The following is a 21,479-nucleotide window of genomic DNA, read 5'->3' on the forward strand; positions in this document are numbered from 1 at the left end:
TTTTTAGGAGAACGTTTTTTTGAATAGGAGCAAGTGTGTTTCCTTTCTGATGTGGAATGGAGACAGCCAAAGTCTCTCTTCAATTGTGTTTAGTAATGTAATCCAAGAAAAAGTATTCTCTTCAGGTGTACAAAGAAATGTATCTCCTTCTTTGCAGGTGGTTCAGTGAAAGGGAGGATTCCAGAGAGTCTTAAAATACTAGAATGTTTCAGAATTGTAATTCTAGACCTATCTAAACAGCCAGGGATGGTGTGGATAAAGGAAGTGAGGACTGAAAAAGTGGGAAGAAAATAATATGTAGAATAAAGAAAAAGTCGCGGATGCGCGGTGCACGAATTCGCCAGGAGTTGAAAGATGGGAGTGTGGTGAAGTAGGACTGAGGGAGATCCTATGTGTTAATCAGAAGAGAGAAATTTATAAATGAAAGAAGAGGGGGAGGGGAGAGAAAGAGAAAGGGGGGGGGGCAGTCCTCCCTCAAAGTTCCTGGCCCAGGGGTCAAAATATGGGAGTGTGGTCTCAGATAGTCTTAATAAACTAGGAGATCTGCAAGTGAGTGTAAAAAATATGAAAATAAGGTATATATAAGTTGTATATACCTCATCCATAAATGAGGTATATACAAATGGATTGTCATCTACTTGTACATACCTTTCAATTCTCACATAAATTTTTATATAGGTTTCTTTTACAAAGAAAATGAAAATAAGAAACTGAGCCCACCAGGCAGCTGGACTGGTAAAAGTGGTTAAGGTGTTGGACTTCCACATGGCCGACTGCAATTAGAGTTCCAGAACCAGTGATGTGAAAATCTTGCTGTGTGCAAGTGTGTGTGTGCCCACAATCCCAAGATTATAATGAAGAAAAAGGACTGTAGTGTGACCATCCCCACTGAAGGAGTGATTTCTTACTTTTCCTTTCTCTGTGTCTCTCTGGCAAGTGCACTTGCCTTATGGCAAAAAGCACTAAAATAAATAAATAAATAAAGAGGAAATTATGTCTTTATCAGTAGTAAAGAAGTGTGCAATGTTTCTGAGCTTTCTAGGCCTTCTATTGATCCACTTGTGTATACCTTTCAATTCTCTTATAGGTTGTTATAGTACCCATAATAAACAGAGACTCTAATATCTTTTTTTTTCAATGCAAAACCAAATTTTATTTAGAACACCTCATTTTCTGACTATGAATCATTAGTACTTATATTTAGTAAGTGAACAAATAACATGCCAAAACCTGTTTATATTTAAGGAATATAGAAACAAGCTGACAAAATTTACCCATCTTAAAGAAAAGCTGTTGAGACTGGGAGCAGGATTAGCTTTCCAGTGCACAGAAGGGCAACTCCTGCTACACAGTCTCTGTAAAGAGCTCACTGCCATGAATACTTGACCACTTAGGTCCTTGGCCAACTATGAAAAGGAGACTCTAATATCTTTATGTTGAGCTTTTTACTAACAGAAGGAAAGGGGAAGTTTCTTTTTTACCATTTTCTAAAGCTTCACTAATTACTGTTACATTAGGGTGCATACATTCAATTCAAATTTAAAATGTCAAGCATTCCTAGTTCTAAGTGTGCCTAAAGAATGAGGTTTTACAAACAGCATTCCATCTGTTAATATTGTATTCTTTAATGCATTTATTTTAGAATATTTCAAGATAAGTAAAAACAATACTTACTGTCAAAACCAATGAGAAAGTTTCCATTCATCTTGAGTAGTAGCAAATGAAATGTCAGACTGATAGGACATAGCAAACTATGAAAAACAGTTTTATTAACTATAGTGAAATATTCCTTCCAATTTTTTGGGAGGGCTGAGCCGCTGATGACTTAATTTTACCTAATAATTTTGTAACTTTATATATTCAGAGTGTCAGACAGGCTTTTTATTTTGGGGAAGTAGAGTGAGGAGCGATGTAAGTTAGAGCAAGAAACAAAAGTCAACCAGGGCAAAAAAGTACTGAATAATATTATACATATTTAAGAATATGTTAAAGTAATGGTAAAGTAAAAAAAAAAAAAAAATCAACATCTTAGGGCCTGGAGGTAACAAGAAGATTAAGGCTCTGGATTCCCACATGTCTGACCATGGTTTGAGTCTTGGACCTGGAAGCTTGAAAATCATGCCAGACGTATCTGTCTACCCAAAATCCTGAGAGGAGGATGGAAGAGATGGGACTGTGGCATGGCCATTTTCCCTGGGAGGTGATTTCTTACTTTCCCTCCCTCTGTCTCTCTCCAGTAAGCACACATCTCTTCTGGCAAAAAACAAAAATACCAACAAAATCATCATCTCACATTTTCACTTACCTTATAGAGTACTTAATGCAGAGATCCATTCATTTTAAAGGCAATAAACATTATACAAGCAATCATTAGATTAATTGAAAATGGATTGAGTTAAGGTGTTACCATTTATATAAAAACTCAATGCTTTCAAAATTATTTGATTTTTATCATGTTTAACGTCTGATTATTTATAACTTAATTATAATACATATTTGGAGAGGAGTCCTTCTGGAAGGAAAAGGGAAATAAGCTAAAGGTACTTCAAAATCTATGAAAATTCAATATTCCCTATATAAGATTGAACTAGTGAGTGATGCAAAATATTTGAGTGAAAATCCATGAAAACTAAGGCCACTTGGTTTAGAGGGTTGACTCTAGCCTCTAGTTCATGTTTCAAGACTGCTAAATTTAATGGAAGAATGATATACATACACATATTTGTTTGACATTTAACCTGAGTTTGTAAACTTTTTATTTTGCAAAGTATGAGGGTATAGCAAATTATTTTTCAAAATAAACATACATTTTTATCACCAAAAATTAAAAATAAACAGGAAGTATATTTTTGCAGAATGAAAAAAAAAAGTGCTTAAAATTGTATAATTCTATTTCTTAGAACAACACCTTCCAATATCCTTGTATTTTTCTAATTTTCCTATGTTCTGATAAAAACATTGTCATAGACAATCCAGCTATGCATGTCAGTTATCAACCAAACTGCTGGTTCCTTGGTTCAAAATCAAAGTATTTAAGAGTGAAGGCCTGTGTTTAAGAAACTTACTGGGTTAATTTCTTATCTTTAAAGATAAGGAAACCCATATTCTGAAGCCTATTAGAAGACACTGGACAACAATAATACTTAAACTCTCACTACAGTGAATCAGAGAGATGGGCAGCAGGCAGCAGAATTATTTTTCAGTAAAGGCAACATAGCTTTTCTTATTTGAAACCATAAACAACTTAAAGAATTTTAAAATGCTTTTCCACTTTTCTCTCTATCTAGACATGACACACTAGTCTGCTTTGCTGCCATAACAAAATACTGAAAACTGGGTGGTTTAAAAAACAGAGATTTATTTTCTCCTAACAGGCTATGAGAGGAGTAAGAAAGCTAGAGGGTTGCTTTCTTCAAAGACTTCTCCACTTGGGTTGCAGATGGCAGCCCTCTTACCTCTTAACGTGATCATGTCTCTGTGCCTCTTGTATTCTAATTACTAAATTTATTTCTAATGTTTTATGTTATGTATTTAAGGTATAAAACAGTTTATTTCCCCATGATTATGGTTTATTACAGAGAAAAGATACAAATTAAAATCAGGCAAAGACAAGTGGAGATGGTAGAGCATGGGTCTCTTCTTAATGCAGAGCTTCTGTTAACCTCTCCCCTGTGGATTCAGGGAATTTACCCCCTCATTATTGATTTGTGACACTATGTATGGAGTCAATATGATTTTCTTTTAGTTGCCAGAGGGTGCATGCATTCACCAAAGAGATAGATAGAGGGAAGGGGAAAGCACACACCCCCGACACACACACACACACACACACACACACACACACACACTGAGGTATGGTTGCACTATGATCTCCTCTCCTCCACTTCTCCATCCCGTTAGGATTTTGGGGACACGTGCTCCTGTGACTGGTATGGTTTTTCTTTTTTCTTTCTTTTTTTTTGAGAGAGATTTTTGCTAGAGGGCGTGTGCGCTCGCCAGAAAGACAGAGAGAGACAGAGAGACAGAAAGCGAGAAATCACCCCCCCAGGGGGGATGGCCATGTGCAATACCTTCTCCTCCATTCCACTCCTGGGATCTTGGGAACGCACGCACACGCACCCGGCATGAGTTTAAGCCACCGGGTCCGGGACTCGAACCGTGGTCGACTACATAGGAGTCCAGTGACATAGCCACTACGATAACTGCTGGTCCCTGACTGGTATGGTTTTTCAAGTTGTGGGGACTTGGATTTGAATAGTCCCTTAAAAAAATGACCAAGGAACCAGCAGTTAGTGTAATGGCTATGTTGCTGGACTCCCACATAGTCGACCACAGTTCGAGTCTCGGACCCAATGGCTTAAACTCACGCTGGGCATGTGTGCATGCGTGCCCAAGATCCTGAGAGGAGAATGGAGGAGAAGGGATTGCGGTGTGGCATATATAACCACTTCATTTTGATAACATGCTGTATCTTGTATTTTAGAATATAATATGGAGGAACTTCAAAAGATTCATGGAAAAAATAATAATGACATGAGTATACTTTGGTGCTCCAAATTTTGAAATTCAGCATATATTTTCATAATGCACATCTTCATGAACTTTTTGAAGACTCGTGGATTTCATGTGTATATTTAAATATGTAACTCTGTGTAATTCAAATATTCCTTCAATGTTTAGCCTCCACTTTTTACCTGTTATTTCCAAAGATCTGACTATGCTCCAGCCTAACTTGTCAGTTCTAATCCCTTAACAATATTTTGTGTGTGTGTGTATGTGTGTGTGTGTGTTTGTTTTACTTCAATAAACCTTAATAGTCTAATAGTGTCTTTCTATATTTAACTTTCTATAAAAGGTCTTTCCTCCAGCATTTGACATTCTGGTTTCCATCTCAGGCACTGAGGTCTTAACTAATTGGCTTTGCTTTCTGTGGTTGTATTTCTACAAATACTCTGCCTTTCTGTGGATGGCTCTTTGTGTTAGCAATTCACTCTCTTATCCTAGTTTTTCCCACTTGGCTCATCTTTCCAATTTTGGATTAGTCAACAAGTTTTCCTTTAGCCTTTCTTGAATCTAAAGACACATTGAACTGCACCTGCTATGTATACTTACTTTACCATCTAAACTCTTTCTGCTTTATAATTACCTGTTTTGTTTTTTTTTAATCTTTATGTCCTGTGAATTATATTTTTAATGGATTATAAATTTTGTGAAGGCAGAAAGCATATCAACTTTGTTTATCATCACATTCCCAGCCTTTAGAAAACTGATGGGTACAATAAATATTTAATGCATATTTCTTGAATGGATTAATAAAAATAAGTGCCATAAGAAAATTATAGTTAAAAGGGCCATTTAATCCAGTTGGAGAGAATGTTAATATATAAATATTTTCATGTATATGATGTCATGCAATCCTAAAAATAACTCTGAGTAAGAAGGACTGCTATTTTATACATAAGAGGATTGATACTTATAAGGAAAAAAAAAAAAAAGAAAAGATTTGTGAATTCCTTGAGGTCTGAAAGAAAGGGATTTAAAACAATTAGAGGACCAGCAGGTGGCATGGAGGTTAAGGTGCTGGATCCCACATGGGGAACTTTGGAGTTAATGTCTTAGACCTGGTGGCTTAAGAATCATATGGGGCATGTATGCATGCGTGCCTGTCCAAAATCCCAAGAGAGTAGAGGAGAAGGGATTGCAGTGTGGCCATCTCTGTCAGAGGGTGATGTCTCACTTTCTCTCTCTTTCTCCTCTTCTCCTCCTCTCACTCCCTCCCCCATTTTGTCTCTCTCCTGAGTGCATGCACCCTATAGCAGAAAAAACTTCAAAAAAAAAAAAAAAGGCAATTTCTTGATCAGTTGTGCTTTCACTATCTCCAACTGGCTAATATTTTGAAGTGCTGAAAATACAAAATTTGTATAGATTCTTCCATTACATAAATTTATGTGGTGTCCAACTGTTTACAACTAAAAAATAAAACAGAATACTAATTGTCAGGACAAGCAGGTGGTATAGTGGTGAAGGCTCTGGACTCCCACGTGGCTGACTGTGGTTTGAATCTTGGACCCAGTAACTCAAAACTTATGCTGGGCACATACATGTGCATGCCCAAAGTCCTGAGAGGAGAATGGAGAAAGGACTGCTTTGTCGCCATCCCCCTGCGTGGTGATTTCTTGCTTTCTGTTACTCTGTCTCTGTGTCTGGTGAGTGTATGTGCCCTATAGCAAAAATCTCTCTCAAAAAAAAAAAAACAACAAAAAGGAAATAGTTGCTGTTACTAGTTGTCCTTTAATTGACGTTAGCTTGAGTATTTGACTGGAACTACTTTTGACTCAGCTCACTTAGATACCATCCACAAATATGTTTGTGTTTATAATGAAAACAAAACAATCAAGCTCACTATGCTGTGTAGAATATAAAATGTTTAATATTTGCATTAGCTAACTTATGACCATTCTTTGAGCCTCATTGCAATTCATCTTTGTTCTTCCAGTGGAAGAATCCTCATGCTGTGAAAATTGCCAGATCTCTGTGGTTTCACTGTTTAACCAAGTAGCTTCATTTGAGAGTCAGAAGTCAAGGGGAAATGGATTTAATTTTCAAATTATAGAGGTACTACTATATAGTTGAGAGTTGTCACCCAGGAATTGCTAAGAGTAGGAATTCAAATATATTGTTAAGATTTTTTTCCCTATTTTTTTATTGTTTTGATATGTCACTTGAGAACATACATGAAAACTGCTATGTGGGGTGATATTTATTTGCATAGAAAGTATTGGTACACTCCTTTCTTCAGCTCTCACTGTTTTATAGAATGAATTTGTATTTCTTACCTTCCTATTCATAGCATGTGTGGGAAGTATATTCTAATAGAAAAGGGACAGCCTGGAGACCATCTTTGTTTCCTATTGGGGCATTTCCAGATTGGATGAAATCTAAGGAGAACCATCTGTTGAATATTTAGTATTCAGAACTATAGAGCTACTCCTGGCATCTGGTTTTGCCAAGACCTAGCTAAAAATAAATATTAAATGGTGTTTGCTTCCTTTCTTTTTTTCCCATTGGTTTTGCACCCTTCTAGCAGAGGTTATGTATTCCTAGGGAGAGAAATTAGGAGAATGGAGGCAGTAGGCATTTATTTTTAATTTTTACTCAGAAAATGTTAGGTTGGATTTTAAGATTAAATGTGCTAAGATATTCCTAGCTTTATTTTTTCTTTCTCTCCTAAGAGTTTTAATAAGCTGCTATGAAACAATGATTACCAGTTCATTGCTATTTTGTGACACAGATACATGCACTCCTCTGTTCTATAGACACACAATTCTATGGTAATACAGTAAAAATGTCCAGTTTTACTTATTGCTTTTTTGGCTATTGGGAAAGTATTTTTTGTATTTAATTCATGATCATTAGTAAAGAAAATGAATAGTTTCTTAGCTGCCATCTAGCTTAGACAGACACCCTTAATGTGAAACCTTATGTTAAAAGTATCCCATCATATTTGAAGTTTTTTTTAAAAATGAGGCAAACTGAATCAAGACATTTTATATAGATTAATAAATATTAACAAAGTTCCTCTCTATAGCATGTATTTTTATGTGGTAGAGAAAATATTAGAGTTTTCTAGATATTACCTGCTCTCAAGTAGACAAGGCACCCATTTGAAAAAAAGAAAAAAAAAGTCTAATACATGTTTTATTTTCCACTTTTAGAACCTACCCAAACAATAGACTATATATAGTTTATTGTTATTAATTGTTATACACATTGTTAAAGTTTCTCTAATATTGATGAGGGCTTTGAAGACAGAATGTTCAGAGAAATGGGGGGACACATTCGTCAATCATCTTTCTGAGATAGCAAACTAGTGCTTAATAGAAAAATAAACTAGTTTCAAAATTGGCTCAAGTTTTGCTTGGCAAAACATTGCATCCTAATTGTTTGTTCTTGCAGTATCCAGTGGAGATTCTTTACACAAAAGAATGTCAATCAGCCCCACCCTAGCCAATCTTTAACAATAATGTGGGAGGCAGAACATTTGTCCTGACAATATGGCATTGTTAAAGATACTTGGCTTATGCACATGCCAAAGCTAAAGATGCTTTCCTCTTTATGAAATGAATTTCTTATCCCTCAGAAGAAATCTTGTTGATACATGCCAAGGATAAAGAAGGCAGAAGGAAATTGGGAGGAAAATGAGGGAAACAACTGTAGTTGAGTGTGATTGTGTGGTAAACAATGGTCAGCTGTTTGCACTCAGAAGGGGCAGCAGTGACAGTGCAGTTAATTCTCACTGTGGAGCTGTGCTCCTGCTTCCTGATTTCCTCTGAGAGTCAGGGTAAATGAATGAGCTGCAAAGTGGTGAATTTTGTTGTTGAGTTGAATAGTGAGTAACTTTGTTGAGTTTTTAGATATGTGTGGCTATTTTATTCTGAATTATTGCATGTTATCTTAACCATTTTCTTTTTAAATATATCTTTAAAAGCATAGAGCCCATAAAATTGTGTAGTGTTTGAGGATACAGAGAAGAAAAGAAACAACAAGAAAGTTATAAAGCACTAGGGGAAGCTTTAACAAATCAATTAACACAGTAATATGAAATTATAACAATGTATATGTAGAACTCTTTAAAGGGGAGAAACAGCTTTCCTGTTGAGTCTGCTTTCCATTATATTTATATAATGAATGGAAATGGTGTCTTTGTTCCTTGGGGTCTGCCTTCTTTGTTAGAGACCATAATATTTTCACTCTGTGGCTGTTAATTATGCTATATCAACTCAAGATAAAGCAGAAAAAGAAATCATGAACACCAGTGGGGGGAAAATGACATAAAGAAGGAAAGAAAGGAAATTGTAGTATCTATATGATATGAGACAGATAAAGGAAATTTAGTGATGTTGCTAGAAATAAGACATGTATTTGTGTTTCTAAGTTAGTCTTTTTTACACTAGTTTATGCTCTACTTTAAGTTGTGGGACTACTGAGTTCATCAGAGATTTGTATCATCTCATTACTATTTATAATTTAGGTCTCATTGCCTTTCTGATAAAATACAATGTCCAAGATTCGACTGTCCCTAAAACGTACCACCTGTCTTTTTAATGGTATGAGACTTCATTGGAATAATTATCAAAAAATAGTTTTCAAAGTAACCCCAGCTCTTTTATTAATCCATTAAGTGTTTCTTGAGCATCTAGTTCTTTAAGGTGTGGCCTTCATGTTGAGATAAGAATTATTTGGTATTTGTGGCCATGCTGCTCACTTTTCTCACCCTGTGCATGGCTCTCATCCCTGAGGTAGTGTTATGCCAGGTTGAGCTATCTTTCCTAATCCCACTGCTCTGACTTCAGAGGAGAGGATACAGTTTTCACTGATCTATTCCAGATATGAAATAAGCCCCTTTCTTTTTTTCTCCACACTAGAACCTAAGTCTAATTTAAGGAAGTTTTCTATGATTAATAAAAGTGAAATACATCTTGTAGAACTTACTGCTTCTATTGTGAGTGGCTCCTTTTACACAGCCTCAATCCAAACCCCTTTTAGGAAGTCACTTTCATGCTGCTTTAAACCCCAATCAGAAGGCTAAGGTAAACTGCCTAAGTCTAAGGCAGTTTCTCTTCTTTAAGAATACCCTCAATTAAGTGTCCACTCTTCAAACTGCAGCCCAACCTGAAAAACACTTCTCCAATTCCCGTATCTCAACACCTTCACAAGACTACACATTTTTTATTACGCTATGGAGTTCTTACTAATGAAATACATAACTGCATTCTCTTCTCCCTTCAGAAGAAATTCCCTATCAACCTCTTCCGTGGCTATGAGAAAATGATCGTCTGTAAAGAACAAATTTTTCTAGCTCTGAATTACTGAATGGGAGACAGTAGGGAATATAAAACTTTGGGCTAGGAGATAAGGGCTATCGAGATCTGAGTCACAGCTCCACCACTCTGAACTTCTGTTGCCTCATATGTAGGATGAGAATAATTATTGTCATTCTACATAGTAATTGAATACTATTATGTGTGTGTGAGTGTGTATGTGTGTATGTGTACGTCTATGCTGGGCATACATTTTCAAAAACTATTAACAAGTGCATATAAATAAATTCCCTATGAAGGTACTCACCTTCCCAGTTTAGGAATTTCAAAGTAAGACTGGCCAAGGTCCTAGTCCCACAGGATTTGGCACTGTTTGCTCTTCAGCTGCTTGTCTTTTGCAAATAGCTGCCCTAAGAATAACACAAGTAACTGCACAAGAATAACCCAATTACTCCGTAATGAAAGGGAAGCAAATAACACTTTTCCTCCAAAGAAACACAAACCTTTCAGCTCTTTAGACTGATTTGGCACATATGGTGAGATATGTATTACTAAACATGGCCTGCACACAAAATTTGAAGCTAAGGTAGCCATTGCAAATAATGTTACAAAATATTAAATATAGAAAGTGAACTCATTTATCAGTAGTACCAAATCACCTGAATCAATATTACCTAAATGTTGAGTCTGAAATCAGAGAAATAAATGTCAGAAGCAGGATGACACTGAATCTTGAATGTTCGAATATATAACTTGTCTGAAACTTAATCTTTACTCTGGTATAGCAAATAAATTGTGCTTAAAATGACAACTATAATCAACTGGTAGTGATTGCCTGGGCTGGGAAACTGTCTGAGACTTAATTCAGATTTATCAGAAAGGAGGGCCATAATTGACATCTGCCATTCTATGGAATGAGGGAATGGCAGCAAACAATCTGCTGATCCTCTTGTTATTCTGCCTTATGAAAGGCTATGTTCACAAACCCTAAGAGGTCAGTAAGACTTTTATAACACAATTTTTTTTTCTTTTTTTGGAGAGGGTTTTGCTATAGGGTACATGTGCTCACCAGAAAGAGAGAGACATAGAGATAGAAAGTGAGAAATCACCCCAGGGGGGTGGCTACACTGCAATCCCTTCTCCTCCATTCTCCTCTCGGGATCCTGGGCATGCACACATACGCAACTGGCATGAGTCCAAGCCACCAGGTCTGGGACTCGAACTGTGGTTGACTACATGGGAATCCAGCGACATAGCCATTTCGCTAACTGCTGGTCCCAAAACAATTTTTTAAATGAAACATCAGTTTGATTCTAGAGCTGATAAGGTGCTATCAGAGACCCCTCTGGAAGCTATATCCCTGTAATTAAGCTGGATTCCCAAGTGGCATAAGTAGATGGCACTAGCTATCGATGTCATCTACCTAGTTGCCCAAGATCTTGAAGTTATGATTAAAATCAACATGCTAGATGCATTTTATTTCCCATTTTGATTTACTCCCTGGGAAAGACCACACTGATCAAGGGTATACAAGTATTTGGGTATTTTGGCACTCATATTTCTCACTAAATGAACAAGTTGGAAATCCATTTATGAATTAGTTCATACATTGGTATATTGAGAGTTTAGTTAGCCAGAATCATTGCAATTGAATATATGCTGCTGTGATAACTGGTTATGTGACAAAATTTAAAGATTACCTATAAAATTGGAGACCCAAAATTATTAGTATCAAAATTGTTACCTGGAAACCCTCCCTGAGTTGCCAGACCCCATCACTGAAATGATAGCTTTCCCTCCTTCTAATGCAATTCTAAGGTCAAAACCAATTCACTACCCATACATCCATTGTTAGAGGTCACCATTTTGATAAATTCTGCTATTATTTTTTGGAACTATATAAGTCGTGGTATTTGTAGATAATTCAGAATTCTAGTACCAATAGGTAAAACCTATGTCTACAAACACATAATTACATACGTACATCTATATATGCTTATTGTTATTCTGCCTTGTGCAAGGCTGTTTATATAAATGTAAACTAACCTCAGAAATCATGTTTTCATGATTATAAACATTTTTAAATATATTATACAGTATGCTCTCTTCAAACTTTTATTACTGATATCCCTTCATCTTGAAAAATATAAAATCACTATTTTTGGTAATTGAAAAAAAATTAAATTACTAAAAATAAAGCTATCCAAAAATCATTTTATTTGTAAGCTATTCATATCAGTTCCCTTATTCTTTTATATCTGTCATTAAAGCACACATATCCTCATAATGGAAGAATTGTTATAATTATTATAAAAGAAGATATTATAGTCCATTGTAAATGACTATTACTATAAAAGATAGAAATTTATGCCTGGTGATTAATTTTACCCAGAATAAAATAGACACAATTTGTTTCTCCCTAAATACCTAATGATCCCATAGAAATTCTTAAAATGAGAAGCTCCTAATGAAAATAATGGCTAATCGCACTGTGTTAATTAAATTAGAATTTTGTTAGCCAGTTAAGAAGAACTGTACATACATGTCTTGACTGTTCACCACCAAATTTCAGGAGTGAAAATACTCACTATTGAGTTTCACATATTTGAAAATGTTTCAGAGTTGAGGAAATTAATCACAGTATCTTGTAATACAAAAACATGTCTTTTGAATTATAATGCTTTGAAATATTCTTATTTGAGTGTACAGATACCTTTTATTTCTAAACAAAGAAACTGTCATGTTGTAGGTACAGTTTTTTTTTCTTTTTTGAGAGGTTTTTGCTACAGGGTGAGAGCGCTAGCCAGACAGACAGAGAGAGACAGAAAGACAGAAAGCGATAAATCACCCCCAGGGGAGGATGGCCATGCTGCAATCCCTTCTCTTCCGTTCTCCTCTCGGGATCTTGGGCACTCACGCACACTCACCCGGCGTGAGTTTAAGCCACCGGGTCTCGAACCGCGGTCAACTACGTGGGAGTCCAGCGACATTGCCATTATGCTAACTGCTGGTCCCCCAATTGTAGGTACAGTTTTGAGGTGTGCATGAACTTAGAACTACACCTCTACAGGACTCTTGACTTGGCAGATTGACTAAATAGCTACCTCTGTTCACTAAACTTCTTGAACAACTAATATTCTCAAAAGTGATTGTTTAGTTATGATGTGAACACAGTCTTCAGTTATAATTCCAGACATACAATTGGGTTAATATTGTGCCTTTTGAAGACAGAGAGAGGTAGACATTTTTTTTTTTTAAGAGAAACTTTTTCCTATAGGGTGCATGTGCTCACCAGAGAGACAGGAAGCAAGAATCAGCCCCTAGGGGAATGGTCACACCACAATCCCTTCTCCTTCATTCTCCTCTTGAGATTTTGGGCACACACGCACATACACACACACACACACACACACACACACACACAAGCGAGAGTTTTAAGCCACTGGGTCTGGGACTCGAACCATGGTTGATTAAGTAGAAGTCCAGCATATAATCATTATGCCACCTGCTGGTCCTTAGACTATCTTTTTAACATCCTATTCATGATGACATATTAGAGTTCTTCAGAAGCTACATATTCAATATATTCAATTTAAACAGTAAATGACTTCCATAAACTTGTACGAGCTGTTTAAAGCATAATTTATCAAACACAAAGAAATCCCATTCATTCTAATCCTCATGATATAGTTTGATGGTGTGCTAATTAGAAAACACAAATACACAATTAGGGTGTGAGAGCTACTGAAAAACAGGCTTGTCTCACCTAGATTATTTGAAAGAGTAAGGGGAAAATAAAGATTTTAATATACTTTCAGAACAAAATTGCTCCGTTGCAACATACAATTATTCAAAGGAAAAATTATGGTGTGTAATAGATACTTCAGGTTAGTGTGCTAGTATGTGTACAATTTTTAAAAAACATTTTATTAGTTACACGGCATTTAAAAAATAATAGGTCTTTATAGACTAGTTTATTTTAAACAAAGTGGGGAATGTAGTGAGTGACATATAGGCTTTTTCTTGATATATGTTATAATCATACAATAATATATCAAATTTGATCATGTGCTATTGAATACTATATAATCGTAAATCTAGAGAATTTAATATCCTCAAATAAGCAATTTAGGATAAAAATTATTAATGGCATCCAGACAATGGCTGTAGTCTGAGCAACTTACCCTTTTTTCACTTTCTTTTTATCATCTTTTTCTCCTGACTTATTAAACTGTTCTAATTCTTTCTACTTTATTTTTGTAACTCTTCATTCAACAAATATAACAATAGTATGCTAGTGTTCGTATCTTGCGAAATTCTAAAGTGCCTCTCTTCTTTGCTATTCTTTCTTTTTGTCTTTTTTTCTTTTTCTTTTCTCTTTTAATTTAATTGACTTGAAAACCTTGTTTTTCTTGCCAAATTAGTCAGTTAGATGGGAGCTCTAATTTATAGCAGATTTATGTTAACATTGCTGAGAAAGAAAAATGGCCAGTAAAACATGCTGGTACCCACTTTTGTTCTCATCTGAGGCTTAGACCTTTGACATGTCAGTGACGCCCGAACCACTTCTTGGCTGTCCTGCTGTAATGGAAGGCTCTCTAGGTTGTAAATACTATAGGTAGGACTGTGGACAAAAGAATGCTGAACAGCAAATAAATGGTTTGGAACTGCTAAAAATTTTCGAGCAGCTTCTTAAAGAAAAATATCTCTAATACTTTTTTTAAAGAATTATTTTATTGGGAACCAGCAGTTAGCATAATGGCTATGTCGCTGGACTCCCACGTAGTTGACCGCGGTTCGCGTCCTGGACCCGGTGGCTTAAAACTCACACCTGGCGCGTGTGCGTGCATGCCCAAGATCCTGAGAGGAGAATGGAGGAGAAGGGATTGCGGCGTGACCATCCCCCCTGGGGGGTGATTTCTCGCTTTCTGTCTCTATGTCTCTCTCTGTCTGTCTGGCGAGCACACGCGCCCTACAGTGAAAATCTCTCCAAAAAAAAAAAGAAAAGAAAAGAAAAGGATGGAAAGATGGAAAGTAGATAACTTATCATCATGCCTCAGAGAACTGGAAAAACAACAACAAACAAAACTCCAAGAGAGAGAGAGAGAGAAAGCATGCAGGTCCAGGACTCAAACCATGGTTGGCCATGTGGGAATCCAGTACCTTTAACCACCATGCCACTGGCCGGCTCCGACTTTTGGTTATTTACCTGTAATACATACTTTAAGTTTTTTTTCATTGAATGAAGTTCTAGAAAAATAAGCTAATTTGAATATCTGGATTTTTTAATATTCTCAATTGTCATTTCACACAGTTTACCTTGTTTGAATTTACTATTTATTTTATGGTTATTTTGTATATGAAACTGAGTGAAAATTATAATTTATATGAAAAGAATAGCCTGGTTTAGTCCTGTGGCCTAGTAGTTAAGGGAGCTGGCTCTCACATGTCAACCATGCCGTTCAAGTCCTGGTCAACCTCTGTCTATCTTTCTTTGGCAAGTGCACACATGTATCCTTTGACAAATAAAAAAAATTGTAGCCCTAATTTCATGTAATAACATACTTATAACTAGTATTGAGGTTGAAATGTAAGTAGAAACAGATTTTTTAAAAGAGAACTAATGGGGTGGGGAGTCACAACAGTAACACAATGCTATGTGAGGCTGCCCACACAGGAAGGTCCCAGGTTCACATTTGCAGTCTTCCTCAACATTCCAGGTACATTCATGAGTCCATGATCTAGAGTTGGCTAAAGCCAGGAGTGGATTGCAGTGCAAAGACCCTGTAGGGGTGCCTGTCTCTCTGTCTCTCTCTCTTGCTCTATCTCATTCATGGGAAGAAGAAATAAATAGTAAAAGAGAGAACTGATCAATATTTTTCACTGCTGGTAGAAATGAAGAATATCCATTTATATATATATGCACATATATATGTACAATTTATAAATATATATATTCATTTTCTCTATATTTGTATGGATGTAACAGGGAGAAGTAAAGGAAAGGTAATCATTCAGTAAATAGTTATTGAGAATCTACTGAGTGCATATTCATATGACACTGTGCTGGGTAGAGTGAAAATAGTGAGCAAGTGAAAAAAGATCTCTGAGCTCATTTACTCTTGGGAAACAAAAAATAAGAAAGGAGATAATGACACATTTTAGAGAAATATTAAAGAATCATATATGTGGTGAAGTGAGGGACTACTCTTGTTTAGAGAGGCTACATGTATACTGAGATCTTAAGTACATCCCATTTTAAGGTTCTGGATCAATGTAAAAGCTCTCTTCTCAAACTCTTATGTTTTGTGTTTTTGTTTTTTTTTTTTTGAGAGGTTTTTGCTATAGGGTGTCAAACTTTGTTATGTTAAGATGCTAAATAATTGAAATAAGACAGTGAAAGTGGCATTTTAACAAAATAAATAAAACAAAACATAGTTTTGCAGCTTTCTAGTTTTATGATCTAAGGCAAGTTACTTAAACTTTGTAAGGTAGGAAAAATAATGCCAATTTCAAAAGATTATCTTGTGGATATTAAGCAAGATAATTTGCTCTATGGGACATGTGCTCCTCAGAGAGACAGAGAAAAAGAGAGACAGGAAGTGAGAAATCACCCCCCACCACCACCCAGAGGGATAGCCATGTTGTAATCCCTTCTCTTCCAGTCACCTCTCAAGATTTTGAGCATACATGCACACGTGTCTGGCATGAGTTTTAAGTCACTGGTCCTGAGATTCGAACCCGTGGTTGATTAGGTGGAAGTCCAGCGATATAACCATTATGCCATCTACTGGACCTGCAATTGTTTCTTTTTCTTAAAGGTACTCTATCATGTTTTCCCTACTGCCCCTCTCCACTTTTTATTTAAATTCTTAGCTAAATTCTTGAGTCGGTTGTATAGTTGTGAGGTTGGTGTCTCTCATTTTATTCCTTCTCAAAACTACTACAGTCTTCCCCTTACCCCCGCATCCTTAATGCAATTATTCTGTCCACTAAAACTATCCTGTTAAGTCCATAATGACTCCTACATAGTTAAAATGTAAATTCTTATAGTAGATTTAAGTTCTTATTTGGCTTCTGTTGATAGATACAATTTTTAATCTTTTCTTCAGCTCCCTACACTTCTGCTCCTACATGTTTTCTTATCTGAGTAAATAACTTCATTGTTCTGATAAAAGACTTAGAGCCATCCTTGGATTCTCTCCAGAGCCCCATACTCAGAAAGGCTCTGTGCTCTGTTATCACTGTATTCACATTCTTAAATGTCTATTATAATTGAAGCCAGGAACCCCATATCATTTTTATTTTAATTTCTTATTAGATCCTATTAATGTTTTAGCAGTCCTATGCCTTGCTCTCTCACAGTCTACATTTCAGTCTACACATCCACTGTCATCTCTTCCCTGAGTCAAACTGATGGCAGAACTGGTCTTCCTGCTTCAAGTTTTGTCTTCCTTTAGTTTATTTTCAACACAACAAATCAGTATGTATTAATATGTATCATATATGTGTGTGTTTATGTTTATGTGCCTATACATGTAAGTATGTATGCAACTTTACCTAAATATTAGATCATCAGAAGTCCTATGCAAAAATATATCATGACTTTCCCAGTGACCCCATATATACATATCTGCATACATACATGTTCAGGTATATATGTATTTTTGCCAGATTACATTACTTCACTGTTTAAATCATCTGATGATTCTGATGACTTCATACCATATCCCGAATAAACACAGGTATCAAAAAATCCCTATGCCATCTGTTCTTTCATAACTATTGACCTAAAATGCTATGACTTTCCCCTTAGTCTGCCTTATTCCTTTTTTTTTTTTAATTTGTCAGAGGTCTTATGTTCTCACCAGAAAGAGTCAGAGAGACAAGGAGAGGGAGAAAGCATCCCCCAACAGAGTATGATTTGCTGCAGTCTCTTCTCCTCCAGCCTGTTAGGACTTTGTGCACACTCACACATGTACTTTGAGTGACCCTCAGGCCAGGGGTCCTGAATTTGAACTGCATGGTAGCGCATGTAGGATCTAGTTCTCTCAACCATCAGGCCACAGGCTGACCCCAGACTTCCCTATTCTATGAACACTCTTCTCCTTAAGGTGTTTGTACCGCTACTTCCACTGCCTGGAAAGCTCTCGCCATATGTAGCCATGTCGCTCATTCTCTCATCTATATCAAATCTTTGCTCAAGTAACTTATTTATAGAAAAGCCTTCTCTGACTGATTATTTAAAATGGAAACCTGTCAACCACTTGAAATCATTTTCTACCTTAATTTTTTTTCCCTCTGTGGTACTGATTGCCAAATAATGTGGCATATATGTTATTTAAATTGTTACTATTAACATGTGGAGATTATGAAGGCGACTTTGTTTACTTTTTCACTGTTGAAACTGATATTATTGTAAAACTAAAGGGCCAATATTTAATAGATGTTCAGTAATAGTTTTTTTTTTTTTTTTCTTTTGAGAGGTTTTTGCTCTAGGGCGCATGCGCTGGCCACAGACACCTGACATTTAGTGGGAGGCTCTGGGACGTGAGCCAGGGACTTTTTCTTGTGGGTACAGTTACATTACCACTGTGCAACTGTCTGGCCCTGATTAGTTTTTCAAGAAGTTACTGCCTCTTGTATTTTATTCTACTTGAATTATCAATCATGCCATAGTCTATGCCTTTCTGATATTCAAAATGTGGCTGGAGAAATAACAGTAAGATGTTAATTTTGTTTATAGAATTGTCAGGAAAATATTAACAACCCACATGATCTAATTTTCACTTGTCTTTCACCTTGAAATAATGAAATATATTAAGAATTGTGAATTTAAATATAGCCACTCTTTATTTACTGCATGTGGTTTAAAAGGATTAGCTCAATAATTCCTTGAATGATCTATGAGATATTATTATCCTGCTATTACAGATAAAAAAAAATCTAATACTTAGGGAGATTTAGTAACTTGCCTGTGATCATACAACTTGTAAATAAAAATTTGAACTCAAAACCTTACTACCTTACTATAGAATCTAACATTTGAAAAGTGACAATATACAAAATAGACTTGATCCACTTCAAATGCAAATTTCCCACTAAAAGGATTTTAAATGCATGTGTATATAATTTGTGTTTCATTATGAAAGCAAGTCAAAATCATGTTACCTAAAGCTTGACAACAGATAATATATCTCAGATCTAAATAATTAATTATTTTCATTTTCACTTTTTCTCTAGTAAAACTGTGCTGCAAAGCTCTCCAAAAAAGCCAGGAAGCTTTTTGCTTTGTTTTTTTTAATGTCATTTGAAGATTTCAAACAGTTCTAGATATCACCTTTTGAGTGTCATGAGTCACAATTCCATTATATACTTATTTTTAGTTTGTCATTATCATCTCAGTTGAGAGCTGTGATTCTCTAAATTCTGAATACCAACATTTTGCTACAGGGAATATATTAATCATAACCAAATATATAGAGATCCAGAGATATTGTTTGTCACTTGAAACTGATAAATAATTTCAGATAAAAACTACTACCACTTACAATGTGTATTTTAAAATATGGGCTCAGATTGTTTTTATTTTTCATTCATTTGTCAATTTAAAATAGAAATTAACATTAACATTCATTATTCAGTTAAATAAATTTAGAATCATTTGTGAAATTATTTCTCATTTTAAAAATTGCTTATTAAACTGATTATACGTGAGTATGAAGTTTGGGGACTAGAAGGGATGAGGGGAGATTTATTTTTTTATTTTGTTCTGTTATGAGAGTAAAACTACAATTAAATGTGTAACTTTAAAAAATTAGCTCTAGTATTATGTTACTAAAACAAAAATTCATACTGGACTTTGGTAATGAAGACTTCATAGCCAAAATAAAGGTTTTCAATATTTGTGGTAATTCAGGTTAAAACATAAATCTTACACTGTTCAAGTTATCTGTGATTATAGAGTAGAATGTAAGTGAATTCAAAATAATGATAATAATTCTTTACTATTGTGATAGCTTGTGAAATCTTACAAGTTAAAATTGTTTATTCATCTAAAATTGATCTTTAAATCTAAAGTTAGCAATGTTTTCTTGAAATAGCTTTTACACTATTACTCAATTGTTTTAGTGCCCAGTCTTGAATTATTTTTGAGAACTTTATGCTTTTTCTTTGAATAGAACTTAGTGATGACCAAATTTCTCTTTTAGTTGTATAGGCAGACACTCTTCCTATATTCCCACTAGGCTAATTTATACAAAAAGCAAGCAATGTGAAATAGCTTTCCAGACAGATATTAAAATAATCCAAAAAATTATCAAAAGATTTGGGAAAATGAGATGAAATACATTTGCATGAAGTATGGAATGAGAAAATGGTAGAGTTTGTGAGGTATTTATGTCAAGAAATCATTGTTCTGGGAACCAGCTGTTAGTGTAATGGCTATGTCGCTGGATTCCCACATAGTCGACCGCGGTTCACGTCTCCGACCCGGTGGCTTAAAACTCACACCGGGTGTGTGTGCGTGCGTGCCGAAGATCCCGAGAGGAGAATGGAGGAGAAGGGATTGCGGTGTGACCATCCTCCCTGGGGGGGTGATTTATTGCTTTCTGTCTCTATGTCTCTCTCTGTCTGTCTGCCGAACGCGACAGAGCCCTCTAGTGAAAAACCTCTTAAAAAAAAAAAAAAAAAAGAAATCATTGTTGTGAAGAAAACTTTTTTCAGATGTCTATGTTTATAAACAAAATGAAATACATATGGATTAAAATACTTGTTTTTACAGTATAAATTTTATTTTCGCACCTTTCTATTACTTGGTAGAATGACATATATAGTAATTCTTCTGTTGATTTCTTTTTCATGCTTCACACCAAACTGCTCAGGGCTAAATACAGAAAATTACATTTTTCTTTCTAATCTAAGCACTTGATTGAAGAATTATGTCATCTTCCATCTTATAAGGAGAGTAATTTTTCATAAAAATATGCTTTCCTTTAATGTTGATAGCCATGCTGCTTTCTAATTTTTAAAAGAATCTTTATGTTTATGCTGTTGTATATGTTCATCCCTAATATTAACATAAGCTTCTGTCATTGATCTCTCATAAATCCTTCATGAGCTTGTACTACAGTTCATAAAATTTTTATCTTAAAAAATTTTCTATATTAGTAAACCTATCACGTTTTGAGAAGAATTGGATATTTAAACATTGATGAAAATAGTCTGTTCAGTCTGATGTTCATTAATCATGGCTAGACATAGAGTTCTAGAAATCACAACAATACAGAGAGACAACATAGTCTATAACTGTATAATTCTTCATAGAATCTGGCTTTCAGCTTTACTTTTGAAGACATATAATTTAGAGAGACAGAAATCTGAAAAAGTGTTGTCCTCCCCCCCAAAAAAAATTGTCCAATAGATCTGCTTAAATTGTTCCCTTATTTCACTCATCCATTTCTTTGTATTGCCAGAGGGTACATGTGCTTGCCAGAGACAGAGAGAAAAAGAGAGAGAGAGAACTCCCCAGTAGGGCATGGTCATGCCACGATCCTTTTTCCTTCACTTTTCTATCCCATTAGGATTTTGGACATGTGTATACACATGCTGGGACTGAGATTTGAACCCTAATTGATCATGTTGGCTCCAGAAACTATT

At 35.5% G+C, this 21,479-nt stretch overlaps 1 protein-coding gene across 1 annotated transcript in view; it reads left to right on the forward strand.

The window, feature by feature from the left end:
• The first annotated feature begins 320 nt into the window (after positions 1 to 320).
• LOC102500653 (MAM domain-containing glycosylphosphatidylinositol anchor protein 2) overlaps positions 321 to 21,479 on the forward strand; it is a 550,208-nt gene continuing 529,049 nt past the window's right edge. Inside the window, exon 1 of the mRNA XM_027776806.1 lies at positions 321 to 370. Within this exon, the coding sequence (XP_027632607.1) occupies positions 321 to 370 (50 nt within the window). The remainder of the gene's footprint in view (positions 371 to 21,479) is intronic.

This window comes from Tupaia chinensis, unplaced genomic scaffold, assembly GCF_000334495.1.
Source record: "Tupaia chinensis unplaced genomic scaffold, TupChi_1.0 Scaffold138126_1, whole genome shotgun sequence".
Classification (NCBI taxonomy): domain Eukaryota; kingdom Metazoa; phylum Chordata; class Mammalia; order Scandentia; family Tupaiidae; genus Tupaia; species Tupaia belangeri.